Genomic DNA, 21220 nt, shown 5'->3' with positions numbered 1-21220 from the left:
AAGTGGGTGACCATTGGGGAATCCCGGCTGTTGTACGTTTTGCGTTTTTGCTTTTTGGCTCCTCGGCCATTGTTTTTATGCGAAGAAATCTGCAAAGGTGACAAACAGCAAGAGCATGTCTTGTTCTCGCGTATCTTGGACTTTGCGTGGACAAGCCGAGTGAGTGTTGGGGTTCGCGTATCCTTTTGGGTTAAGCGTTCGACTCGGCTCCTATCTCGACGCTTTTATTGTTGAACGCCAATTCTTATTTGTTTCAGTTTCTGTTCGTCACTCAACTCCATCTCGCCGAAGGCGAGGTGGCTTGGAACGGTTGACCTTACCAGCAATCTTCTTACCAAAGATTTGATTGATGACTGGCTTGAAGAAGGGCTGCGGTAGATTTGCAGCAGCAGATCTGGCACACGTTCCATCAGAACAGGAATGTCGGACTTGATTTGATTTCGAAGGAAACTTCATAATCGAGGCAATTGATAGAGCTGCACACGATGAACTGCGGTTGTGAACTGGTCCGCATAAATAAGCAAATGACATCGGAAGACGGACATAGGTGATAATGTTCCTCGATACAGACATTACCCCGGTCTTCTAGTGGGTACTCGGTTGTCTACAAAAAGGTATTGTAGCCGCCGAAGGTTAGCGCAAACAACAACAGGGCCCAGAGCAGGGAAGTACGGACGATTTAATAGGCCAAAGCCAATGGCAATTGTTATTCTTGGCAGTCTTTGATACGCGGCTACAATACTCCTCTTCTGTATCTTTCCTAACCTGTTTTGGCTGCCCCGCAAGGATCCGCCCACTCCAGCATCCGTTCTGATAGCAGACTTGGCCCAAGCTCGGATGTGTTGCACGCATGGTATCTACACTATCTAAGGCAAAGTGACCAATTGCTCGATCCCTGCACTATCTCCTGCTTAAAGCTGTTGCCAAAACTACGTCGTACGAAAAACATGCTCATCACTTCGTTGGCTCATTATTTCCGATCATGGCTTCAAAGACGGACAACCTGAAGGAAAAAGTCTTTGAACCCTCCCCATTCGGCAATACCACTTCTAGCGACAGCGACAGTGCTCCCGACATTGGCTCCGTTCAAAATGTCAATACTCTGCATCGGTCTCTGGACAACCGTCAGATCCAATGGATCGCTATGGGCGGTTCCATCGGCACCGCCCTCTTCGTCAGTATTGGATTGGGACTAATGAACGGCGGTCCAGCCTCGTTACTCCTCGGTTTCATCTTCTACAGCTGCGTAATTTCTTCCATTAACAGCAGCAGTATCGCAGAGATGGCCGTCTACATGCCCATCCCCGGCTCCTTCATCCGATACGCAGGGCAAATGGGTTGATGAAGCCTTCGGCTTCGTCGCCGGCTGGAATCTGTTCCTCTACGAAGCAATCCTCGTCCCGTTCGAAATTTCGGCGCTCAGCCTGGTCCTGACTTTCTGGAGGGACGACATCCCGGTGTGGGCCGTATGCATCGTCTGCATCGCACTCTACACGGCCATCAACATCGGCGCCGTCCACGTGTTCGGGGAGGCCGAGTTCTGGCTCTCATCTGGAAAAGTGCTCCTGGTATTCCTCCTGTTCGGCTTCACCGTTGTGACGATGGTGGGCGGTAATCCCAAGGGCGATTCATACGGTTTTCGTTACTGGAACAATCCGGGCGCATTTGCGGAGCACATCACTACGGGCGCGCTAGGAAAATTCGAGGGTTTCCTGGGTGCGGTGTTTGTGGCTGCCTTTACGGTCTGCGGTCCAGAGTACATCTCCATGGTCGCTGGCGAAGCGATATACCCGCGAGTCACCATCAAGCTGGCTTTCAAGACCGTGTAAGTCCCGCCAGCGACATCCAAACCAGCAGTGGCTGATTCCACCTTCAAGATATCTACGCTTCGGTTGTTTCTTTATCCTGGGCGCTTTCTGTGTTGGCGTCGTGCTACCATACAACGACCAAACGCTGGCAAACGTGCTAGGTTCTCAAGGCGGCTCCACCGGCGCAGCATCGCCATATGTGATTGCCATGCAGAACCTCGGAATAGACGGGCTACCCCACGTGGTGAACGCACTGCTTGTCACCAGCATCTTCTCGGCGGGCAACACTTACTACTACATGGCTACGCGGTCGTTGTACAGTCTCGCCGTCAACAAGCAGGCCCCGGCCTTCTTCTCGAAAACGACCAAGTCGGGTGCTCCCATCTGGTGCTTCGCTGCCACCATGGCCTTTTCGTTTTTGAGCTTGTTGCAGCTGGGCGCCGGTTCGGCGCAGGCGCTTCAGTGGCTGGTCAACCTCGTCACTGCGTCGCAACAGCTCAACTATGCCATCATTGGTACGACCTACCTGTTCTTCTATCGTGCCTTGAAGGCACAGGGATTCGATCGTAGAACCCTGCCCTATAAAGGTATGCATGTTGTCTTTTCGGCCTCTGAGTAACCCCAAAGCTGACATGATCTCAGGTTGGTGCCAACCTTATGTCAATTGCTTCGGCTTAACATTTGTCGTCATCGTTGTCATCATCCAAGGCTATACTGTCTTTTGCCGGGCAACTGGAACATTGGTAGTTTCCTCACCTACTATACAATGATCTTCGTCTGCGCGGTTCTCTTCGTGGGCTGGAAAGTCCTGAAGCGAACCAAGTTTGTGCGCCCTGAAGATGCAGATCTCGTCTGGGACAAGCCGATCATCGACGTGTACGAGGCCAGTATAGATCCGCCGCCAGGGCTATGGACGGAGATGGGGAAGTCGTTGCTTTCTCTTTTCCGCATCAATAGGAACAAACCCGAGAAAGGAACTGAGGTGTAAATAGTGGAACCTAACTAATAACTATAGAGAATCGGGGAAGGGGGGTAGCATTTTGAAATAGAAGACAAGACTTAGTGTTCCTGTGCCGCTTGTGCCGCTACCTGCATCCACCACAGACACCTCTTGTTCGCCGCTGGATCCGTCACCATCTCGAATCCCTGTTCTCCCAACCTTGCGGTCCTCGCCTCTGTTCCATACGCCTCAACTGCCTTTAGCCCGTCCCCTGGGCTCTCCGGGATGCCATGAGCCGCGAAGCTAACGATGTAATCCTGCAGCACCCCCGACACAGTTGTGTTAAACGGCCCATATTCGGCTCCATAAGTTTCATCCGCCTGGCCAGGAGCGTAGAAGGTGTACGGGACCACTTGCCCATGCAACCCCTGCCCCACGTCAAAGAGATAGGCATACGATGCCACATCCTTCGCCCCAGCCCGTCCAGCCGCAGCGAAGACCGAATTCAGCGCGAACGCATTACACGTGAACACCGACTCGCTGAGCAGCAACGCCGCGCGCTGTTGAACGTCCGCGTACAGCGCATGCCATCCGGTGTACACGGGCGGGTAGAGAATCTGGACGATGTAGCGGATGCTGTTGTTGCGATCAGGTCCATAAACCGTCCTCACAAACGCCTCGAACTGCTCCTCCGTCTGCAGCTCGGGCGGGACGAACAGCCGGCCCTCATCCGCACTCCTCCCGATCAAGACGGCCTGCACGCCCCCGACGCTCTCGCCACCACCGCCGTCGCCGTTGACCCCGCCGTAAACCCTCAGCAGCGTCGCCCTCGGATCCGCCCGCACCAGCCCGCCGTCGACGACGGGCCCGAACACGAAGCTCCCCGGCGCCGCGGCCCTCCTCATGGCGCGATTCGCCTCCATCAGCCGCCACGACGGCAGCGCCCGCAGCTCCGTGATGTCCTTCACGCCGCCGGCATATTCCAAGAAAGCGCGGAACCCCTCCGCCACCTTCCGCGCCCCGAGCGGCGGATACCACCCGGGCGACTCCAAGATGGCGCGGTGGAAGAGCGGCGGCGGTCGAGGTTCCCCCTCTTTCTTTTTCTCTTCCTCATCGTCATCGTCACCGAAATCATCCAGCTTCCCGCGCCCACCACCACCAACGCGGCGGCGAGGAGCATCGCGCCCGTCATGCTCCCTGCCCCAGTCGTTGAGGATCGGGTACACCGGCACCGGCTCTTCGAGGTCGCCGCTGCCGCCGTACGCCGTGATGTGGTGGGCGATGGCGCCGGCGCCGGCCGACTCGCCCATGGCGGTGACGCGCGCGCGGTCGCCGCCGAAGAGGTGGATGTGCGCCTGCACCCAGCGGAGGGCGAGGCGCTGGTCGTGGAGCGCGGCGTTGGGGGTGATGTCCCCTGGCCGCGGTGGCTCTGTCGAGAGGAAGCCGAAGGCGCCGAGGCGGTAGTTGATGGAGACGAAGATGATGCCGTCGGAGTTGTCGCCGAGGGGGCTGCGGTGGCTGCGGCGGATCAGGCCGGCCGGGTTGCCGGCCGAGTTTTTGGAGCCCGTCATGTAGCTGCCGCCTGGAGGGAAATCAAATCTTGTTGGTCGCCAGAACTGGGAGAGGATGGGGGAAAGGAGGAGGGGGGAGGGGGGAATGATGGTGGTGAAGGGGGATGGATGGGATGTGTTGCACCTACCGTGAAACCAGACCAGTACGGGGGCACTGGCGTCACTCAACAGCTTCTTGGGACCTGCTTTCTCGAAGAGCTTGCGGGGCACGATGACGTCGAGGAAAAGACAGTCTTCGGTCTCACGCGGGTCTGGCGTAGAATTGTGAGCCGCCGGCGCTTGAGGGCAGATCCGCCCGACGCTGCCGTTGTTTATCCCCAGGCGGCCGATGACGGGTGGCACTGGGGCTTTGAAGCGCAGACCTCCAAGAGGCGGAGCCGCATATCGGATGTTGGAGAAGTTGAAGTAGTCGCCTGCTTGCTGTATAGAACCGTCAGAATGACTTTCCCATCAAGTGTTGCGGGACTCTTGTCTTACATTGTATTCCGCAGCGCGGTAGCGCTCATAACCTAGATCAACGACGGGTAGCGAGGCCGGGTCACTGATGGCGGCCGCGAAGACAGGCGTGAAGAAGACCAAGGAGGCCACGGCCGTGAGGGCGGCCCTGCAGAAAATCATTTTGAGTGGCAAGTTCTCAATAGAGAAAGGGAGAGAGAGAGGAGACAACAGTGAAGAGCAGCGGCAATTTAAAGGGGAATGAATGAAGCGTAGCGTACGGTCAAAACTTTCGTATAGTAAGAGCGTTAAGTTGGCAGAAGTCCCTTGGTACAACTTGCCAACCCTCTACCGCAACCACACTGTGTGCCTCCGAATTCTGCACACGACATACCTACACTTCAGCAATAGTGACACGGCGATAGGGGATGGATAGCTAAAGCCCCATCCAGCGGCTGCAGCCATTCGGCTCGTGCGGACTTCTGTCGATCGGGTGAAACGTGTTGTTAGATTTCGATATTCCTCTGTCCCGGTATCCCCTGGATTTGGTGGGCGTGAGAAGACGCGTGGCCACGGTCGGGAACATATCGCACCATGGTTAAAAATACAAAAGCATTGAGAGGAACCAATAACCCAACAAGACCCTGGATGCAGCTAAACGAATGCCCGTTAGCGACTCACTACGTCACACTCCCTTCGCTCAGCATAATTATTGAGAGCATCACCTGAGTATCCTGTACCGCGGTCTTTACATCAACGGCTGCGCTCTCGCTGCTTGATTCAATCTCTTCGGCACCACCGCCTATTCAAGAGCGGAGTATAGGCGGACCCTCCTCTTCCTCAAAATCCAAGCGCCCACAAGCCAGAACCCGACTTTTTAGTCCAAACATTAAAAAAAAATATTCCGAATACCATTCGCAAGAATCCATCTCTTTGGTGGTATATCCAACCCGAAACTCCCAAAGCCAAGCCCTTTAATCCACTCCCCATCCCCACATTCCCCCTCTTTCCCGTCCCCAAAACCTCACACATCACACCTCCCCCACAACCGGTCCAAACGGCACCGACTCCATCCTCGCCATCCCCTTCCCACCACCAGCACCATCCCCCAAACCACCCCCACCACCCACATTGACATCGACATCCCTCCCCTCCCCCACGCCCCCATTCGCGACCCAGTTATCCAACAGCCGGCCCACCTCCTTGAAGCTGACGGGCTTCGTCATGTACAGGTCGAAGCCGCTGGTGAAGGCCTCGCTCTGGTCGCGGCCGCTGGCTAGGCCCGTCAGCGCGACGATCAGCGCCGGCGGCGGGCGCGCGTGCGGCGGGCGCGTGGCGGCGAAGTCGGCCTCGAGCGCGCGGATGCGCCGCGTCGCCTCGAAGCCGTTCATGATGGGCATCGAGATGTCCATGAAGACGATGTCGGGAGGGGTCGGGGGCGCGGCGGCGGGGGTGTCGAGGTGGTTGTCGTGGGGGCCGTTGGTGGCGGCGGCGTCGTGGTGACCGTTTGTGTTGTTTTGGTTGTTATTGTTGTTGTTCATGATGATGTCGCCGTGGGCGAAGAGTAGCGACTCGAACACGGCGACGGCCTGCGCGCCGTCGGCCGCCGAGTACACGGTCGAGTACTTGCGCTTGCGCATAAAGGTTTGCAGCAGTCGCAGGTTGACCGCGTTGTCGTCGACGAGGAGCAGCCGCGGCGTGCGCCCCGAGGTGGTGGGCGTCGGCGTTTTGGAGCCGCGGCTGATGCTCTTTTGGCGGGTCGGCGTGATGGTGCCGCTAGTGTCGTTGGAGGATTGTCTGACGTTGGCGGCGGGGCCGGCTATCGAGGGTCTGCCGGCGTCGGGCGGAGGAGGGGGAGGGAGACTGGTCGTGGCGACGAGGCCCTGGGAGCTCATCGGAGAAGCCGGCGGTGCTTCGTGTTGCCGCCGCTCTTGCGGCGTCCAGGACATGGTGCGGCTGTGAGGGAACGGAGGCCGGTCTTCCTCGGCCGGGATGAAGGAAGGAGATGTTATACCATCATCGCCCGTTGTAAGTGCTGGTGCATTGTCAGGGAATGGGAATTCTTCGTTCAGTTCAACGGGCGGGACTGCGTCGGGAGAGGGCAGTGTATCTAGCGCCATGTGAGCATTCATGCTCTCATCGTTACCGAGGATGTCTCCTTGTAAGAGGACATTCAAGGTTTCTGGCTCGCCTTTGTGGTTTGTGTTCAGCGTTATTTGCTCCACGTGAGTCACCACTTCCTCAGCAATTACGTCGTCGATGGCCTCCAGCGAGACTACAGAATCTGCGACGCTGCCAGGATTGCACTTCCTTGCGCGCTTCTCCATGACGTTCTGCAGCGCCTTGGCCAGCTTGTATGGACCGACGGGCCTGGACAGATACTCTAGGTTGACGTGCTTCATCAGTTGGTCTGCCGTCGAGTTCCTCACAGTACCGGCACGGATGACAAGGAGCAGAGGGCCATCTCTCAAGTCGCCCTTCAAGCTTGGGCAGAGTTCCAGAAGACACGGTAAATCAACTTCGTCAACTGCAATGAGATCGGGGTGGGCTTCGGGACTCCAATTGACGACGTTTGAGAAGCCATACCAGTCCTTGAGGAAACACTCGAGCGATGCCCTCGCAATTTCCAGCGCACGGATGGTGAGAGGGTTGGTGAACTTCTCGTAGCCAGGTGGTTTAAACAGAGCTGCAGTCATCCCGGCCACGGCCAGCCTGACGGAGTTTAGACAAGCGTGGATGGGTCGTTGGCCATTGCTGCTTCCGGTGCTCCCGGTGCCAGCGGTGGTCACGGTACTCGCGGACGAAGCAGGCACTGATGCCGGCGTTGCGGTCGAGTTGGTGCCACTGCTGCCACCACCCTTGACCATCGGTAAGGTCACAACCACCTCTGTGCCGACCCCAAGCGCGCTCCTGATGTTGATGTCACCGTTGAGCGAGTCAACGAGAGACCTCACTAGCGAGAGGCCGAGGCCGGTTCCGGGGTTGAGTGGATTTTCCTGGGCGAAGGGTGTGAAAAGCTTGGTCCTGAGATATTCAGGCGAGATGCCTTGCCCAGAGTCGGACAGCGTTAGGGTGACGATACTGGTCGCGGGAGGATCCTGGCTGCTATTTTGCGATGGCGGATCTTTGATATCCTTGGCGCTTAGGCTCACCCGGATGAAGCCCTGTCTGGTATACTTGATTGCGTTGCCGAAGAGGTTCATGACGATACGTCTGACCGCCCCTGGCTGTGTAACGAAATCCCACCGACGCGCCTCGATATTCATGATAATCTCGACAGCTGGCCTCGTTGCATTTGTTGATGTCCCATGCTCCAATTCACCCAGGTTGCGGTTGGGCGCGCCTTGGAGTTTGTCATCCGGGCCTTCAAAAGTAGTGATGTCCCGGAAAGCGTGGCCTAACGCCACGCCAGCAACAACCTCTTCCATTATGGCTGCAAGGTCGATGGCGTCGTATATATTTAGCGAAGGTTGCTGCATTGTCGGATGCATTGCATTCTGAGCATTCGTCTCCTTGCGTGATTTCCTTGCCTTCCGAATGTTTCTTTCAAACGAGTTGATCTTGGAGTAATCCAGAACCATGTTGATGGTATCCAAAAGGGTCCTCGCACAGCTGTCGGCCGTCGATACCAAGGACTTCTGGTACGAAGAGCATTCTGTGTCTTCCAGAAACTCGCAGGATGCCAGAATGCCATGCAGAGGCGAGCGAAGCTCGTGTGAAATCGATCCGATGAAATCACTCTTCTGCTGATCCGAAACCAAGGTTGCCAGACGGGCAACCTCGGTCATTATGCAGCAGCAGAAAGCTATAGCATGAAGAAAATCAGGGTTGTGACAAAAGGTACGGAAGTCCGAAGTATTGTAAGCGAAGCATGCGACCCATGACTCGATTTGCACGTCCCACAGCGGAACGAAGATGATCTGGCGTGCTCCGGGGAAATGTTTGGCGAGTATGACAGCCTCACTTCGGGATGGCAGTCTCCGCCGAGAACCCGGCGAAATTGGTGAGTGATCTGCCGAGAGCGATTCCTCTCCTGAAGAGCCCTGGCTGAGACCATCATCCCCAAAACTGTAGAGTTTCCCTCGGGGGTGCCGCCTGATCAATTTGGTTAAGTCGTCGGGCGAAAGTGGTGTAAAATGCTGCGGATCCCCCTCTTCATCATCTCGATGTCTTACATGCGAGACCGCATGGGCCAGGACGTCCACGGAATGGCCGGAATCTGCGTAACTTGGCAAGTTATCCATAGAATGTTCGCCAGAAGAGCCCCGACGCGGCACGGGAACATCTTTCAAGTCATGCAGCGAAGGCTCCGTCGAGGGGCTGGGCATGGCATCCGGACGGAGGCCAGCCGTAGTGCTCATGAAAACGACACCTCCCCCATCTCGCAACGACAAAGAGTCCAGCAGTCCTTTCGAGGCGCGCTCAAACGTTTCGGGGTGATCGTTGTCTGCGACTCTGGGGCTCCTCTCGGTCTCGGAATCGTCACTGGACTGCGCGTCGTGTTTTCTTGAGCCGTTGGTGCTACGGCGGCTGCTCCTTGTCGACCTGGGCGTTCCGGGCAATTTCGGGCTTGTGATCGATTCGCTCCTTTCCTCTCCCTTGAGACTTACGGCGGCCTTATGCTCGGCAAAGGTCGCAAACTTGTAACTGCGCGACCTCTGGTGACTGACGGTGCGCTTGCGCTTGCGCAGCGGGTGCTCGGGATCCACGAAGGCGGCAAGACACATGTTCATGTTGACGGCGCGCTTCCGGTCTTCCTTCTCTTTCATGAGCTCCAGGTGCGCCATCACATTGCTTGCCATGATGGTGAGGACTGCCGAGGAAATTAGTTGCCGTTTTCGCAGGGCGAGCACATTACCGGGAACGGCATGGCTGGGTCGGAAGGCTAGTCTTGTTCGGGAATAGATGCTCCCATCTGCAAGTCAGAGCGCAGCGAGCCTACTCCGGTCAAGGCCGGACAGAGAACTCAGCCCCACCGCACTGCATGCTGCTCCGGCAATGCTCCCAGCCACGCGAAAAGTCAACGTATGTACACCTACATTTCTTGGAGGACTCCTTGAGCGGCTCGCGCACTTTGACGTCCATGGCGAAGAGGGAGCCAATGGGGATGCCCTTCTTCGTCTTCAACGGCACGCCAACGTAGTACCTGCGGCAGGAGCTGTCAGTGCCGGGATCTCAACCCATCTTCAGATCGTCGATTTACCTGAAGTGCGGCTCGCCAGCCACGAATGGCAACGAGTTGAATCGATCATCCTTGGTGAGGTCGAGGACCTCGAAGCAAGCAGGCGAGCCGTCAGGACTCGGCGCCTGTTCAAGCGTGTGCTCACACAAGCGGCCGCGCTTGGGCACGCTCATGTTGCACTGTTCCTGGCCCGACGGGGTCAGTCACGATCAGCCAGCCGGGAGAAGTAGATGCATACGCCAGCCCAGATGGCATCGCCGGGATCCTCGGACTCGTCGCTGTTGGCGAGGTCGAGCGTCTTGGTGCTCTCGGCCACAAAGTACTGCGTCTCGCGGTCGATCAAGCTGATGAGCACGCGCTGGACATCCAATCGCCAGGTGACCAGCTGGGCATGCGCGGTGAGCACCGTGTTGGGGCTGGAGGAGCGCAGGACAGAGACGGTGTTTTCGCGGACGCGCGGCGGTTGGAAGTACTTGTACAGCTCTCTCGCACGGGAGCTGTCGGTGCAGGCGACAGGCGGCGCGGCAGGCTCGGGCTGCTGCTGGCACCCCATCTTCGGGTTAGGGATGGATGTAGCAATTGGACAGCAGCGCGGCGGCAGGAGATCCGGAGGGCATGAGGCGAGCACGGCGGAATTTGCAGGTTTGCAGAGCAGTGATGGAGCAGGCGCCACTGCTGCGATCGGGCTCGCACATATCTGTGTTGGGGCCTAGGCTGGCGCCCGGCGCGGCTGGCGAGGGAGGCCGTCCGCAGCGGGCTTCCGGCGGCCGCCAAGCAGCGGGCACGCTGTTGGAGCGCTATTGCACCGTCGCTCGCGCTACGGCTGGCCGTGTTCGTGGCTTGGGGCGTCCCTGTTCGCGCGAAGGCCCAGGCAGGCCTGCAAAAGCACCCCGACTGCTGAACCCTGATCCATGCCCAAGCGAGCATGGCCGCCGCTGAGGCCGCCGCACCAGCACCGCTGAGCCAGAGCCCCGCCCGTCTCCGCCGCCCGCCCGCACTTGCTTCTTGTGCGCGCCTGCTCCAACGGTGGCGACTCGGCGTGCCCGTCGCCTGTTTCTAACTTCAACGGCCGCGCTTTGAGCCGGTTCGGAGATGAGTAATAACGACTGCCGCTGTGGACAAAACGCACGTGCGTCTGCTTGTGTGCTACTCTGCTTCGGCCACCCCCCTCAACCTGTGCGAGTCATCCACCGGCTCGTGTAATCTAGTGCTGTGCTTACACATGGGGCGCCCCAAGCCGAGGACCCTGACTCCAGGCGTGCCCGGGCGTCCTCCACCTCCTCGCCTTAAGCCGGGCCTGCATTCTCAGCTGTCGCGCTGGCACTCGCGGCACTCGAGGTACAGTGCCGCGCAGAACTCCCGAATCGGTTGCCAGCCTTCGTGGTCGTCCATCACCACGTGATCCGCCGGGCACGTCCACTTCCATCTCCCGTCTACGTCTCTTTTCAGACAGTTCTCCCCTAGCGTCCAAGGCTCGAGCCCGAAAGTGATGGCGGTGAAGCGCGGCTCTGCCATGTCCTTGAACTGCTGCGACACTTGACTCCACAGCCACAGAGGATTCCACATGCGATCCGGGACCGCGTGCACATGAAGCCTGAGCTTCTCAACTCGTTTCATCGCGCTCAGACTCCGGGACACGCGGTCCCTCAGTCCCCAGTCACGCGGCATCGAGCGCGGATCTCGCGACCCGAGCATGTTGGACGTTGCAGTGATGCGGATCTCGCAGCTGCGAATCTTGCACACGCTGTCGCGACTCAGCGGCCAGGGATTCGTGCTCTGCTCATTTGACCGATCAATATTCAGCGTGAATGTTGCGTGCTTGCAGAGTACGTCCATGAATTCCCTGTGGAGCTGGCGGCTGGCCAGCAGTATGCCGTACTTTGGATAGTGAGGCTTCTTGTGGCTCGGGATCCAGGACATCATTCTCAGAGGGCGTGGTGAGCGCATTGCTTCGGTTGGAAATGAAGGGTTGCAATCGGGTTCCACCAGCTCCTCGTAAATCATGTTGCGGATTTCGGCAGGCAAAGCGGCGAGGTTGAAGAAATTCTCTGGCTTCGAGGCCCGGCGCTGCTGACAGTAGAGAAGCAGCGGCAACGAGAGGGCAATTGCCAAGACCAGGGTCCACACCGGGAGGGTCCAGCTAGTGGGCGCGGTCGCCATGACTAGAGCCATAGCTCCGGGTCGAGGAGCAACGCGGTGTAGGCAGGGTGGACAGCGGGCGGAAATGGCTTATTTCCAGTTGGCGGCTGAGCGGTTCCCGCAAACGAGAGAGGCCGGAGGGCAGGTTTGGCTGGCGTTTAGGAAGCTGCTTCGCTGGCTTATACACTCTCCTGTTGCCTTGAGGGATTAGCACAGCCACGCCAGGCACGGACCGACATTGTAGGGCTGAGAGAGCCCCTGTGAGAGTCTTGCACGAATGCGGCCGGCCGAGAGGCACGAAGCAGAGGGGACACGATGCGCTTTCGGAGTCGACTCTCAGCCGTTCTGCCGATGCCTGGTTCTGGTAATCGGCCTTGGCGAATGCGGACACGGTTGCGAGGCGGGTTCCGGCGAGGGCCTCGGGATGCGGCTGTCACGGAGGCCAGGTGCGGGCGGTCATGCGGCGCGGGGCCCAAAGTTGGCGACAAGCTTTGCGGGTGGATCGGGGAGCGAAGGAGCAGCAGCTGTGCCGTCTGGTTGCACAGCGAGCGAGCAGATCTGCCGCTGAGTAAGGCTGCAAGCGAGGCCCAGGCACGCCGTGCAGCGGTGGATCTTCCGACAAACACCCTAATCACGACCGCACCCCGCCAGAGACCGTCCTGCGCTCTGTCAGCACTCCGCGCGCGCCGTCAGCATCGACATGTCGTGAAGCAACCACTGCCTGCGCTGGCGTTTGACGCGCGCCCGTCCGAGACGCGCCCGAAGGCCGGGATAACGTGTCTGCCTGGCGGATCGTTGCCGAAACCTGCCGCGCTGCCCTGCGACTGCTGCGACATGGCCCTGCGTTTCCAGCGCCTTCGTCGCCCGTCTGGGCCACCTTAGCGCCGATGCTGCGGTACAGGCCCCCCTAGCGCCGTGCATCGCGACGTGATTCTTCACTTCCAGCGTTCTCGAGCGGGGGTTATCCCTAGGATCAGCTGACACAAGCTTGGAAAACTTGTCGTCGTCCTTGCTTGCCCCGGCTTTCACGGCACCGCCAATTGCGATGTCTGGCTCATTTCCGCGCCGGCCAATGGTCGCGGTGCCGCGTTCCTGGGTGAGGTCATCTTGAGCTTCTTGCGCCTTGGGCGACGTGTGTCACCAACGCAGACGCGCCTGCTTGTTTACGTGTGCTGCCCTGTGACGAGCCGCGATGGCTGCCGGTGACGTTCGTTACTGCCACCCATATAAGATCGCTCCTGCCGCTCACGGTCCTCCAATTGTTCGCTATCTCCAGCTCGCACCCGCTGCTCACTCCAACTCCCAACAACATCTTCCGTGAATCCATCAGCAATACGTGAATCCATCCAGCAATACGTCACACCATGATTCTTTCGCGTCTAGTCTCCATCTTCCTCCGCTTCGGCCAGTTCGTCAGCGCTGCCGTACGTCACTTCTGAGCCTGTGTCTCCATCTCGCATCTCGCTGACATACATTCAGGTCTGCCTGGGCCTATCAGCCTGGTTCCTCCACGAGATCCACGATGGCAGCAGCGGCCCCCATAAACGTACCATCTACGTTATTGTCATCGCTTGCGTCTCACTCGTCACCTCGCTGATCTGGATGATCCCCTTCACTTTCACCTTCTTCCACGTGAGTGACGCATCAACGGATCACCCAAGACAACTGGCTAATCAATCACTCAGTATCCGTTCGACCTCATCCTCAGCCTGGCCTGGTTCGCCGCCTTTGGCGCTCTCGTCGAATACATCAACTCGGCCAACTGCGGCGGCGCCTTCCACTGGGGCGGTCTCTACCGCGGCGGTTGGTGCGACAAGTGGAAGGCCAATGAGGCCTTCGCCTTCATCGCCGCCTGCTTCTGGCTCGCCAGCACCCTGCTCGGCGCCTGGGTCTTCCACAAGAAGTCCCGCCCCGTCGTCGTCGACGGCGCCGGCTCTCGCAACCGCTTCGGCCGCCGTTCTTACGTCTAAGCGTCCGGGCTTTCCCCCCTCCCGGAACTCGGCACTGGGAAATTCTGGTGAGACAATGGCGTTTTCGCTGCCCGACGCACGAGTGCTAGGATGCCACCAACATGACAAAAAGGAAAGGAAGAACCTGAGACGGCCCCATTTCTGAACGATCATGACCTCATCCCCCCATAATGACTGATACCCTTTCTACTAATCCTCGCGTCGGCGAAGGATTTTTATACCCCAGCGTTTGTTTCTGCGTTTGTACTTTTTCAGTAGTCTGATACTATGCATCTTAATACCAATTCTGCTTCATGATACCGGTTCACATCACATCGCAGTAGGTGACGTAAGATTGTAGCTCTCTGATTCCTACTGAGAATGCTACAATGACCGGACTCACACGCGTGCCTACAGCAATAGTGCAACAATTTTGTGAGACAGATGCGAGTGGGCTTGATTCTTTTAGCACTTGCTGTGGCATCGACGATGGCGAACTTTCATGCCTTTGCTGCTTTCCACTGAACCACTTAACCAGTCTCAAAGGCGAGCCTTTTGAACATACCATGTCCGCGACATGACTGAAACTTCATTCTTCGCCGTGATATCATCGTTGTCATAAGTAATAGTGCCCGTTACACGCCATATCCCTTCCTCTATGCAAAGAGGTGCCATGCGCATCCCTTCATCTGTAGAGGCGAACGCCCTTTCCCAATGAAGTAGTGAAATAATATGGGAATAAAAAAGAAAAGGGGACGAAAAGAAAAGAAACTGTCCCAAAGAGTAAGAAAGAAAACCACAAACGGGAACCAGCAAACTTGAGCTGGTCCTTCTTCACCCCCTGGCGCACTCGACCAGCTCCATGCCGGCATCGCCGCGTACGACCGACCCCGCCGCATCATTCCGCAACTTATTTTTTTCGAACCCGTCGCCATCTTCTTCGTTCCAGCTGCATAGGTCACATCATCCCTAGTACCTCGGCGGCGGCGGCGTGATCGACCCGGCCGTCGAGTGCACGCTGACGGGCAGCTCTTTGTCGTGGTGGCCGCTGCTGCCGCCGTTCATCTCGAGGCTGCCGCCATCCTCCAGCTTCGACTGCTTGCGCTGCTTGCGCGCGTACCACTTCTCGACGCACCAGCCGAAGACGGCGACGACGAGCATGAAGCCCTGCAGCAAGAAAACGACGAGCGTGGTGTACAGGGCGAATTTCTATTCATTACAAGATCTCACATCAGTTTTTCATTCGTAATGGAAAGGTGGTTTGGGTTGGGTGGGGTTGAACTCACGCTCTCGGCGCACAGCCGCCCGAACTCCTGGTTGGAGACGCCGTCGGGCACGCTGATGGACGTGTTGGCGGGGCGCTTGCCCTTGAACTTGCACGTCCACGTCTGGATCGTCTCGACCTGCGGCGAGTTCTTGTTCAGCACCGCGGCGTAGACGAAGCAGGCGAACGCGACGAAGAGCGTCGGGAAGGCTAGGCCCAGGGTGATGAAGGCGCGGGCGGTGGTGCGTTCGGTGAGGTTGAGCTGCGAATGTCGCGTTAATCTTCGCGATTCGAAGGGGCGTTTGATGTGTGGGTTTTTGTTTACCTTGGGGAGGAAGCAGAGGACGATGAAGACGAGGTTGAAGACGGTGATGACCGCGCCGGCGCCGATGAGCGTGTTCGTGCCGCGCACGTCGAAGTGCCCGTTCCAGAGTGGTAGCCACCACGGGTTCGTCGAGTACTCGTCGTTGTAGACGGCGAGGGCGTGACCGGCGGTGCCCATGATGCAGACGCCGAAGATGAAGCTCAGGCCCGCGAGGGACAGCTGCGCTATTCTGATGTGCGCGGGCAACATTTTGGTATGTGTGGGATGGAGAAAGTAAACGGAGAAAAATATCGGTCGTGGAAACTGGGGTATAATAGAAGGGTATCGATTAAAACCAAAGGACAGTGGTTGCGATGATGGTGGTCGAAGTCCAGACTCCAGACGGGCGAGAGAAAGAGAAACGGGTAAGGAAGAGAGTCTCTCGTTGCTCCACGTTGAGAATGAGCAGCGCTATGAACCAACGGGGCAGCGAGCCTGCGGCGTTTAATAGAAGGGCGACGATTTGGCGAATCTCAACCCTGGGCTCCATTTTAGCAGCACACCCCGCCCACTCGGGTGCATGCACACAGAGCGCCTATTCCGGGAGTCGGCATGGCCGGGGTGAGGCCAGCACCTGCATTCGCGCCAACCACACAGAGATGCGGTAACCAGCCCTGCGACGCGGCCAGGCTGCTATTCCTGGGTTGGTGGGAGGGAGATCCACAGCGACAAGCTTCGCGCTGGGTGCGGGCGCCAAAAGCTCATCTGGGGCGTTCTGGTCAAGCTTCGAATCACAGCTCTCCCATGGCTGTTCTTAGCGACGGCAGGGGGGTTCCACGCCAGGGACGGCTGTGATTCGTTTGAAGGCGTTTGGGTAGTGCAGGATGTGCTATTCATGGCCTATGGTGTGGTCGGATGGCTGGAGGCAGGGCGCTTGTGAGATTACTACTGCAGGTGGGCTCGGCTACGTGATTCGCTGGAGCCATCTGCGGTGGAGTCCGGCGCTTAACGGTCAACGGCTGTAGATGGCGGTCCGTGCGTTGGGCTGGTCGAAGGGCGCATGCCAAGTGATTGCTAAAGTGAACCGAAGCTGTCATTTATGGGATGCGGGAGGGCTGGGTAGATCGCAACTATGAGGAGAAGGGCCGCGCAATGAGGCGTGACTGGCACTTGCTCTGATTCGCATAGTCTGAGGGGAGCTCACCTACTACACAGTAAGCTACCTTCAATCGCCTAGCGCTGATACCATCTTACACTACGGGGAGGGGAACTGTTGTCGAAGCGCCGAACGCCACTCTGCTCCATCTGATGATATGCATTTATGAAACAGACCCCAGATTGCCGCTTCCCGTCCTCTCGAGAACCTACAGTTGCCCGGTCAAACTTCCGCCAACCGACCACCTGCTGCGACCAATCCGCATCTTGTTCTTCCCGGTTGAGCTTCCTTGTAACGGATGCTCTTGCTCCCACCGCTCATCATCCTTAAACGCCTCTATGGCGGCGTCTAGGTCGTAGTCGGCCTGCTTGAGGTATAGTAGCGCGATATCGTACCTATTAGTCCAAGCAAATCAGCTCTTGCGCGTCCACCGGTTGAGACGGGTGAAGCCGCAACGGGAAGGCAGGCTTACTCGGCCACTTTGCAAGCAACCATCCACTTGCGCACTTTGACCTTCCGAGCTTCCTCCTCTTCGCCTTCCACCGGCCGCGGACTCAAACTCACGCCTCCCTTATAATATTCTCCTGGTATTAGAACTGTTCTTCTGGCATGTAAGAGGTGATCGGCAAAAACGTTGTTGGTTTTCCTGAGGGCGGATGCGGGCACGCCATATCTCAGCGATAGGTTCGTGATAGTGTCAGTGTCAGGATCGACAAAATGGAGCACGTCGGGCGCTGGCTCGTCCTTGGCCTTGCCCGCAGGCGGCTGGACCGGCTGATGCCCTTCATATGGAGGCGGGCGCTCGTTGGTGTCTACGCGGGCTAAGGTGGCGTGGCGAGGTCTCGGCGACGGTGGCGGCGAGTACGCTGGAGGGTCCCGTAGACCCTGTGGCAAAGGGGACGGCGTAATGGAGATCTGACAGAAAGGACAATAGCTGGCGAAGCGCGGGTTGTCGGAAATGCATCGTGCACATATGGCGCGTTCGCAGCATTCGAGGCGGCGCTCATATTGCGAGGGCTTCTCGGTCTTCTCGTCATACGCAGGAGGAATCGTGGAGAGGAGCGCGGCGCAGGTGCAGCAGGCTTCCGTGGACATGGTGCTAGTTTGCAGGCAAGGTATGCGTCTCAGTAAAGTACCAACAGAGAGAGGTGTTTGGGATGTAACAGGAGGCCCGGATCACCTCCGCAGCTGCCACTTCTGACATCACCATGGGTGTCCCGGGAGCCGGTGGCACGCGATTCGGCAGCTGCAGCGCCGCCGATAAGATAAGGAGGCGGCGGCGTTGAACCGTGAAACGCCAACCGCATTGGGAAGCCTAGACGAGCCCACCGAGAAATTGCTTCGCGACCACCTCACCCAACTTCGCGACGCGATCTCCGACCTCCAGCACGAACGACACCCGACGCCCCGTCCTCCTCGAGGTATGTCATGACGAACGAACTCTTCCGAGTGCCCTTCAGGTAGCCTAGAGGGAGCAATCACCGCGGACCGCCGACGCATGTGGCTTGAGGGAACGCCCGCAGAATGCGCAACGGTCGCGTGGTGATACGCTTCCTCCTTCGCGACGCGAGCTGAAGAACCCTCTTGGTCCTGCTACCTGAGGGCACTCTTTGCGCTCTATGGCTCTTGAAGGCTGACTTGATACCCGGCCGCAGATACCTCAGTCCGCGCCGTAGCCACTTGAGAATCTCGTACCAACCGCCAAAATGGTCAAGACCTCCGTCCTCAACGATGCGCTCAACGCCATCAACAACGCCGAGAAGGCCGGCAAGCGCCAGGTCCTGATCAGGCCCAGCTCCAAGGTCATCATCAAGTTCCTGCACGTCATGCAGAAGCACGGTACGTGATGGCTTTCTTCCGTCGGACTTCGCAGTTTACAATCCCCTCCCCCCTCGGGCTGATAACTACCCAATGGTTCGACCTGCACTACAACCTTTGGGCTTTAAGTGTCCGAAAGATAAAACTGCGAAGATCTTACACGTTTTCTGATCTTCCTCTGATTTCCAACGTTTAATCTTACGCAACATACTGATTTGATATCTTCCAGGCTACATTGGCGAGTTCGAGGAGGTCGATGACCACCGCAACGGCAAGATCGTTGTCCAGCTCAACGGCCGTCTCAACAAGACCGGTGTCATCTCCCCCCGCTACAACGTCCAGCTCAAGGACCTCGAGAAGTGGGTCGTCAAGCTCCTTCCCTCGCGTCAGTTCGGCTGCATCGTCCTCACCACCTCCGCTGGCATCATGGACCGTAAGTTTTTTATTGCCCCTAAATTTTATAATACGAATACTCACAAGTCTGCAGACGAGGAGGCCAGGAGGAAGCACGTCGCTGGCAAGATCCTTGGTTTCTTCTACTAGAAAACGAGCTCTGTCAGGGTACAGCTGAATCGGGAGATATCCACGGAGGTTGAATATAAAAGTTCTCATGACATGTACGGCGCGTGAAATTGCAGTTGCATCCGCGGAGTAGGCTACGTACTGCCACTAAGGTGCAAAAAAAATCGCAATATGAACTTTTTTCGCCGAACACCGGGTCCACTTAAAAATGATCTTCGTGAACTATTCCTTCCAAAGTGACGTCAAGGCCAGAGATAAACTCATTCAAGGCAGAATCTGTGCGCGTGTCTAAGCTTTGTTGATTTATCTGGGCGCAGCCTCGGGTTGTTTCGCAGTCATTTCAATCCCCAAAGTCAGTTGACTGTTCTTGAACCGAGGCAGGAGCAGCCCTGTGCGCAACCTATTCCATCGAAACCCGCAGCAGCTCTCGCCATTATCACGACCCTACCTCCTTTGTAAGGTATACACACAACACAATGGTCTTGGAGACGATATACGTGGTCAGGCATGGCGTAAGTCAAGCGCGAAAGGTCCAAAGGCGCAAACCTTTGATCACATTCCCTGCATCCCATCCTGGACCCTGCCCCGCGTGCGCGAGCGATGCGCAAGTCAATCCGAGTCTATCTATGACTCCCCCTCCTTCGATATGCTTCACCAAGATGCCGCAACACCTCACCGCACCGCGCAAACGTTACTGCGCTCCAGGAGCACGCCATGCTAACATGATGCTCCTCTTCTTTCGGCGCGCATTATAGTTCCGCATGAACTGGGTGGTGGACCCCAACACGGGCGAGTACAAGAGCACGATACTGGCGTCGACGCCGACAGGCATCCCTTCGGACCCAGCGCTGGCCAGCTACGGCGAACAGCAGGCGGCGCAGTTGGCGGGCAAGCTCCTCACGCTCGACCCGCCCATCGACGTCATCTACTCGAGCCCCTTCTACCGCTGCCTGCAGACGCTCAAGCCCGCAGCCGAGCAATTGTTTGCGCCCGATGGTAGGCTCAGCGGCAAGAAGATCCGCGTCGAAAACGGTCTTGGGTGAGTGAGTGCGCTGGACGCTCTTTTTGCGCAGCGAAAAAAGAGAGCACACCCTCGCTGTCGTCCCCATCCCGCATTACCGCTCCCTCGCCCTGTCTACCACAAGGCACACGGATCCAGTCACTGACGCAGCGTTCTCACGCCCAGCGAATTCTACGGCCTCGCCCGCTTCGACCACCCCTCGCCCGCGCCGCTCGCGGAGCTGGAGACGCACTTCCCCTCGCAGCTCGACGGCGGCTACGCGCCCGTCCTGATCCCGTCGACCAACGGCGAGTCGATCCCCGACCTGCACGACCGCATCGCCTACACGCTCTCGCGCGTCATCGCCGCCGTCGACGCCGAGGGGCCCGACGGCCCGCGCGCCCTGCTCATCTGCACCCACGCCGCCAGCATGATCGCCATCGGCCGCGCGCTGACGGGCCGCATGCCGCCCGACGACGGCGAGGAGGACTTCAAGTGCTTCACGTGCGCGCTGAGCCGCTTCGACCGCCGCCCGGGCGCCGCCGCCGCCGCCGATGCCCCGCCCGCCGACGACGACGAGGCCGGCGAGTGGAGCAGCGAGCGCCCGCACGATATCCCGCGCGTCAACTGGAGGGAGGGCCGGGGCGTGGGCGGCGGCTGGTCGTGCGTGCTCAACGGCGATTGTAGCTTCCTGACCAACGGTGAGGAGAGGGGATGGTGAGTTGCCTTGCCCCCCCCTGCAAGAAACGAACGGTGCTGGAAACTGTTCGCGGAGGCGTCGCGTTTGCTGATCTGAAGTGCTTTGCGACAGGAAATTCTCGGGCGATGAGGCGTTCTTGACGGATCCCAATGCGTTCAACGACAAGCTGAACACCGGCGAGCCGATCCCGCCGACGAGCGCGGCTGCGGACGCATCGAAGTTGTGAGTAATAATTTGACGGATATGGTTGTGTTTCAAGTGTATTGAAATGGGGAGGACAGGCGTGAGTAGAGGCGCAATGGATGCTTCGGGAAAGTCATAAACTTTTGGCTCTGGTAGGAAAGTGCCAGCTTGGTACATTTTGAAATATGGGAGGCGATACCTCGTATGAAAAGAACGTGGGATAGAGTTCTTTTTAGAGGACTTGCGGAT

At 58.0% G+C, this 21220-nt stretch overlaps 7 protein-coding genes across 7 annotated transcripts; 4 read left to right on the top strand and 3 right to left on the bottom strand.

Annotated features, from left to right (window-relative positions):
* Positions 1 to 982: 982 nt before the first annotated feature.
* Positions 983 to 2486, top strand: SLS55_005469 (uncharacterized protein; the record flags this gene model as incomplete). Its single annotated transcript, XM_066776916.1, has 5 exons — positions 983 to 1246; positions 1329 to 1825; positions 1878 to 2323; positions 2379 to 2395; positions 2451 to 2486. 5 exons carry the CDS (start codon positions 983 to 985, stop codon positions 2484 to 2486), a joined length of 1260 nt encoding a protein of 419 aa, XP_066632758.1.
* A 381-nt stretch (positions 2487 to 2867) lies between these two features.
* On the bottom strand, positions 2868 to 10489 carry SLS55_005468 (uncharacterized protein; the record flags this gene model as incomplete). Its single annotated transcript, XM_066776915.1, has 6 exons — positions 2868 to 4330; positions 4448 to 4739; positions 5885 to 9567; positions 9794 to 9900; positions 9958 to 10121; positions 10175 to 10489. 6 exons carry the CDS (start codon positions 10487 to 10489, stop codon positions 2868 to 2870), a joined length of 6024 nt encoding a protein of 2007 aa, XP_066632757.1.
* Positions 10490 to 11241: 752 nt separating this feature from the next.
* On the bottom strand, positions 11242 to 12108 carry SLS55_005467 (uncharacterized protein; the record flags this gene model as incomplete). The annotated part of the gene is made up of 1 exon (XM_066776914.1): positions 11242 to 12108. The coding sequence occupies one exon, from the start codon at positions 12106 to 12108 to the stop codon at positions 11242 to 11244; it is 867 nt and encodes a 288-aa protein (XP_066632756.1).
* Positions 12109 to 13439: 1331 nt separating this feature from the next.
* SLS55_005466 (uncharacterized protein) lies at positions 13440 to 14045 on the top strand (the record flags this gene model as incomplete). The annotated part of the gene is made up of 3 exons (XM_066776913.1): positions 13440 to 13499; positions 13555 to 13707; positions 13761 to 14045. The coding sequence occupies 3 exons, from the start codon at positions 13440 to 13442 to the stop codon at positions 14043 to 14045; spliced, it is 498 nt and encodes a 165-aa protein (XP_066632755.1).
* Positions 14046 to 14993: 948 nt separating this feature from the next.
* SLS55_005465 (uncharacterized protein) lies at positions 14994 to 16142 on the bottom strand (the record flags this gene model as incomplete). Its single annotated transcript, XM_066776912.1, has 3 exons — positions 14994 to 15233; positions 15311 to 15837; positions 16016 to 16142. The coding sequence occupies 3 exons, from the start codon at positions 16140 to 16142 to the stop codon at positions 14994 to 14996; spliced, it is 894 nt and encodes a 297-aa protein (XP_066632754.1).
* A 2312-nt stretch (positions 16143 to 18454) lies between these two features.
* Positions 18455 to 19109, top strand: RPS22 (40S ribosomal protein uS8; the record flags this gene model as incomplete). The annotated part of the gene is made up of 3 exons (XM_066776911.1): positions 18455 to 18587; positions 18796 to 18999; positions 19054 to 19109. 3 exons carry the CDS (start codon positions 18455 to 18457, stop codon positions 19107 to 19109), a joined length of 393 nt encoding a protein of 130 aa, XP_066632753.1.
* Positions 19110 to 19564: 455 nt separating this feature from the next.
* TFC7 (C6 zinc cluster transcription factor-like protein) lies at positions 19565 to 21014 on the top strand (the record flags this gene model as incomplete). The annotated part of the gene is made up of 4 exons (XM_066776910.1): positions 19565 to 19600; positions 19844 to 20127; positions 20260 to 20805; positions 20900 to 21014. 4 exons carry the CDS (start codon positions 19565 to 19567, stop codon positions 21012 to 21014), a joined length of 981 nt encoding a protein of 326 aa, XP_066632752.1.
* Positions 21015 to 21220: the final 206 nt, after the last annotated feature.

The sequence above is a fragment of the Diplodia seriata genome (genome assembly GCF_021436955.1).
Source record: "Diplodia seriata strain FDS-637 chromosome Unknown scaffold_5, whole genome shotgun sequence".
Taxonomy (NCBI): Eukaryota; Fungi; Ascomycota; class Dothideomycetes; order Botryosphaeriales; family Botryosphaeriaceae; genus Diplodia; species Diplodia seriata.
This window is presented reverse-complemented; position numbering and strand designations above follow the sequence as displayed.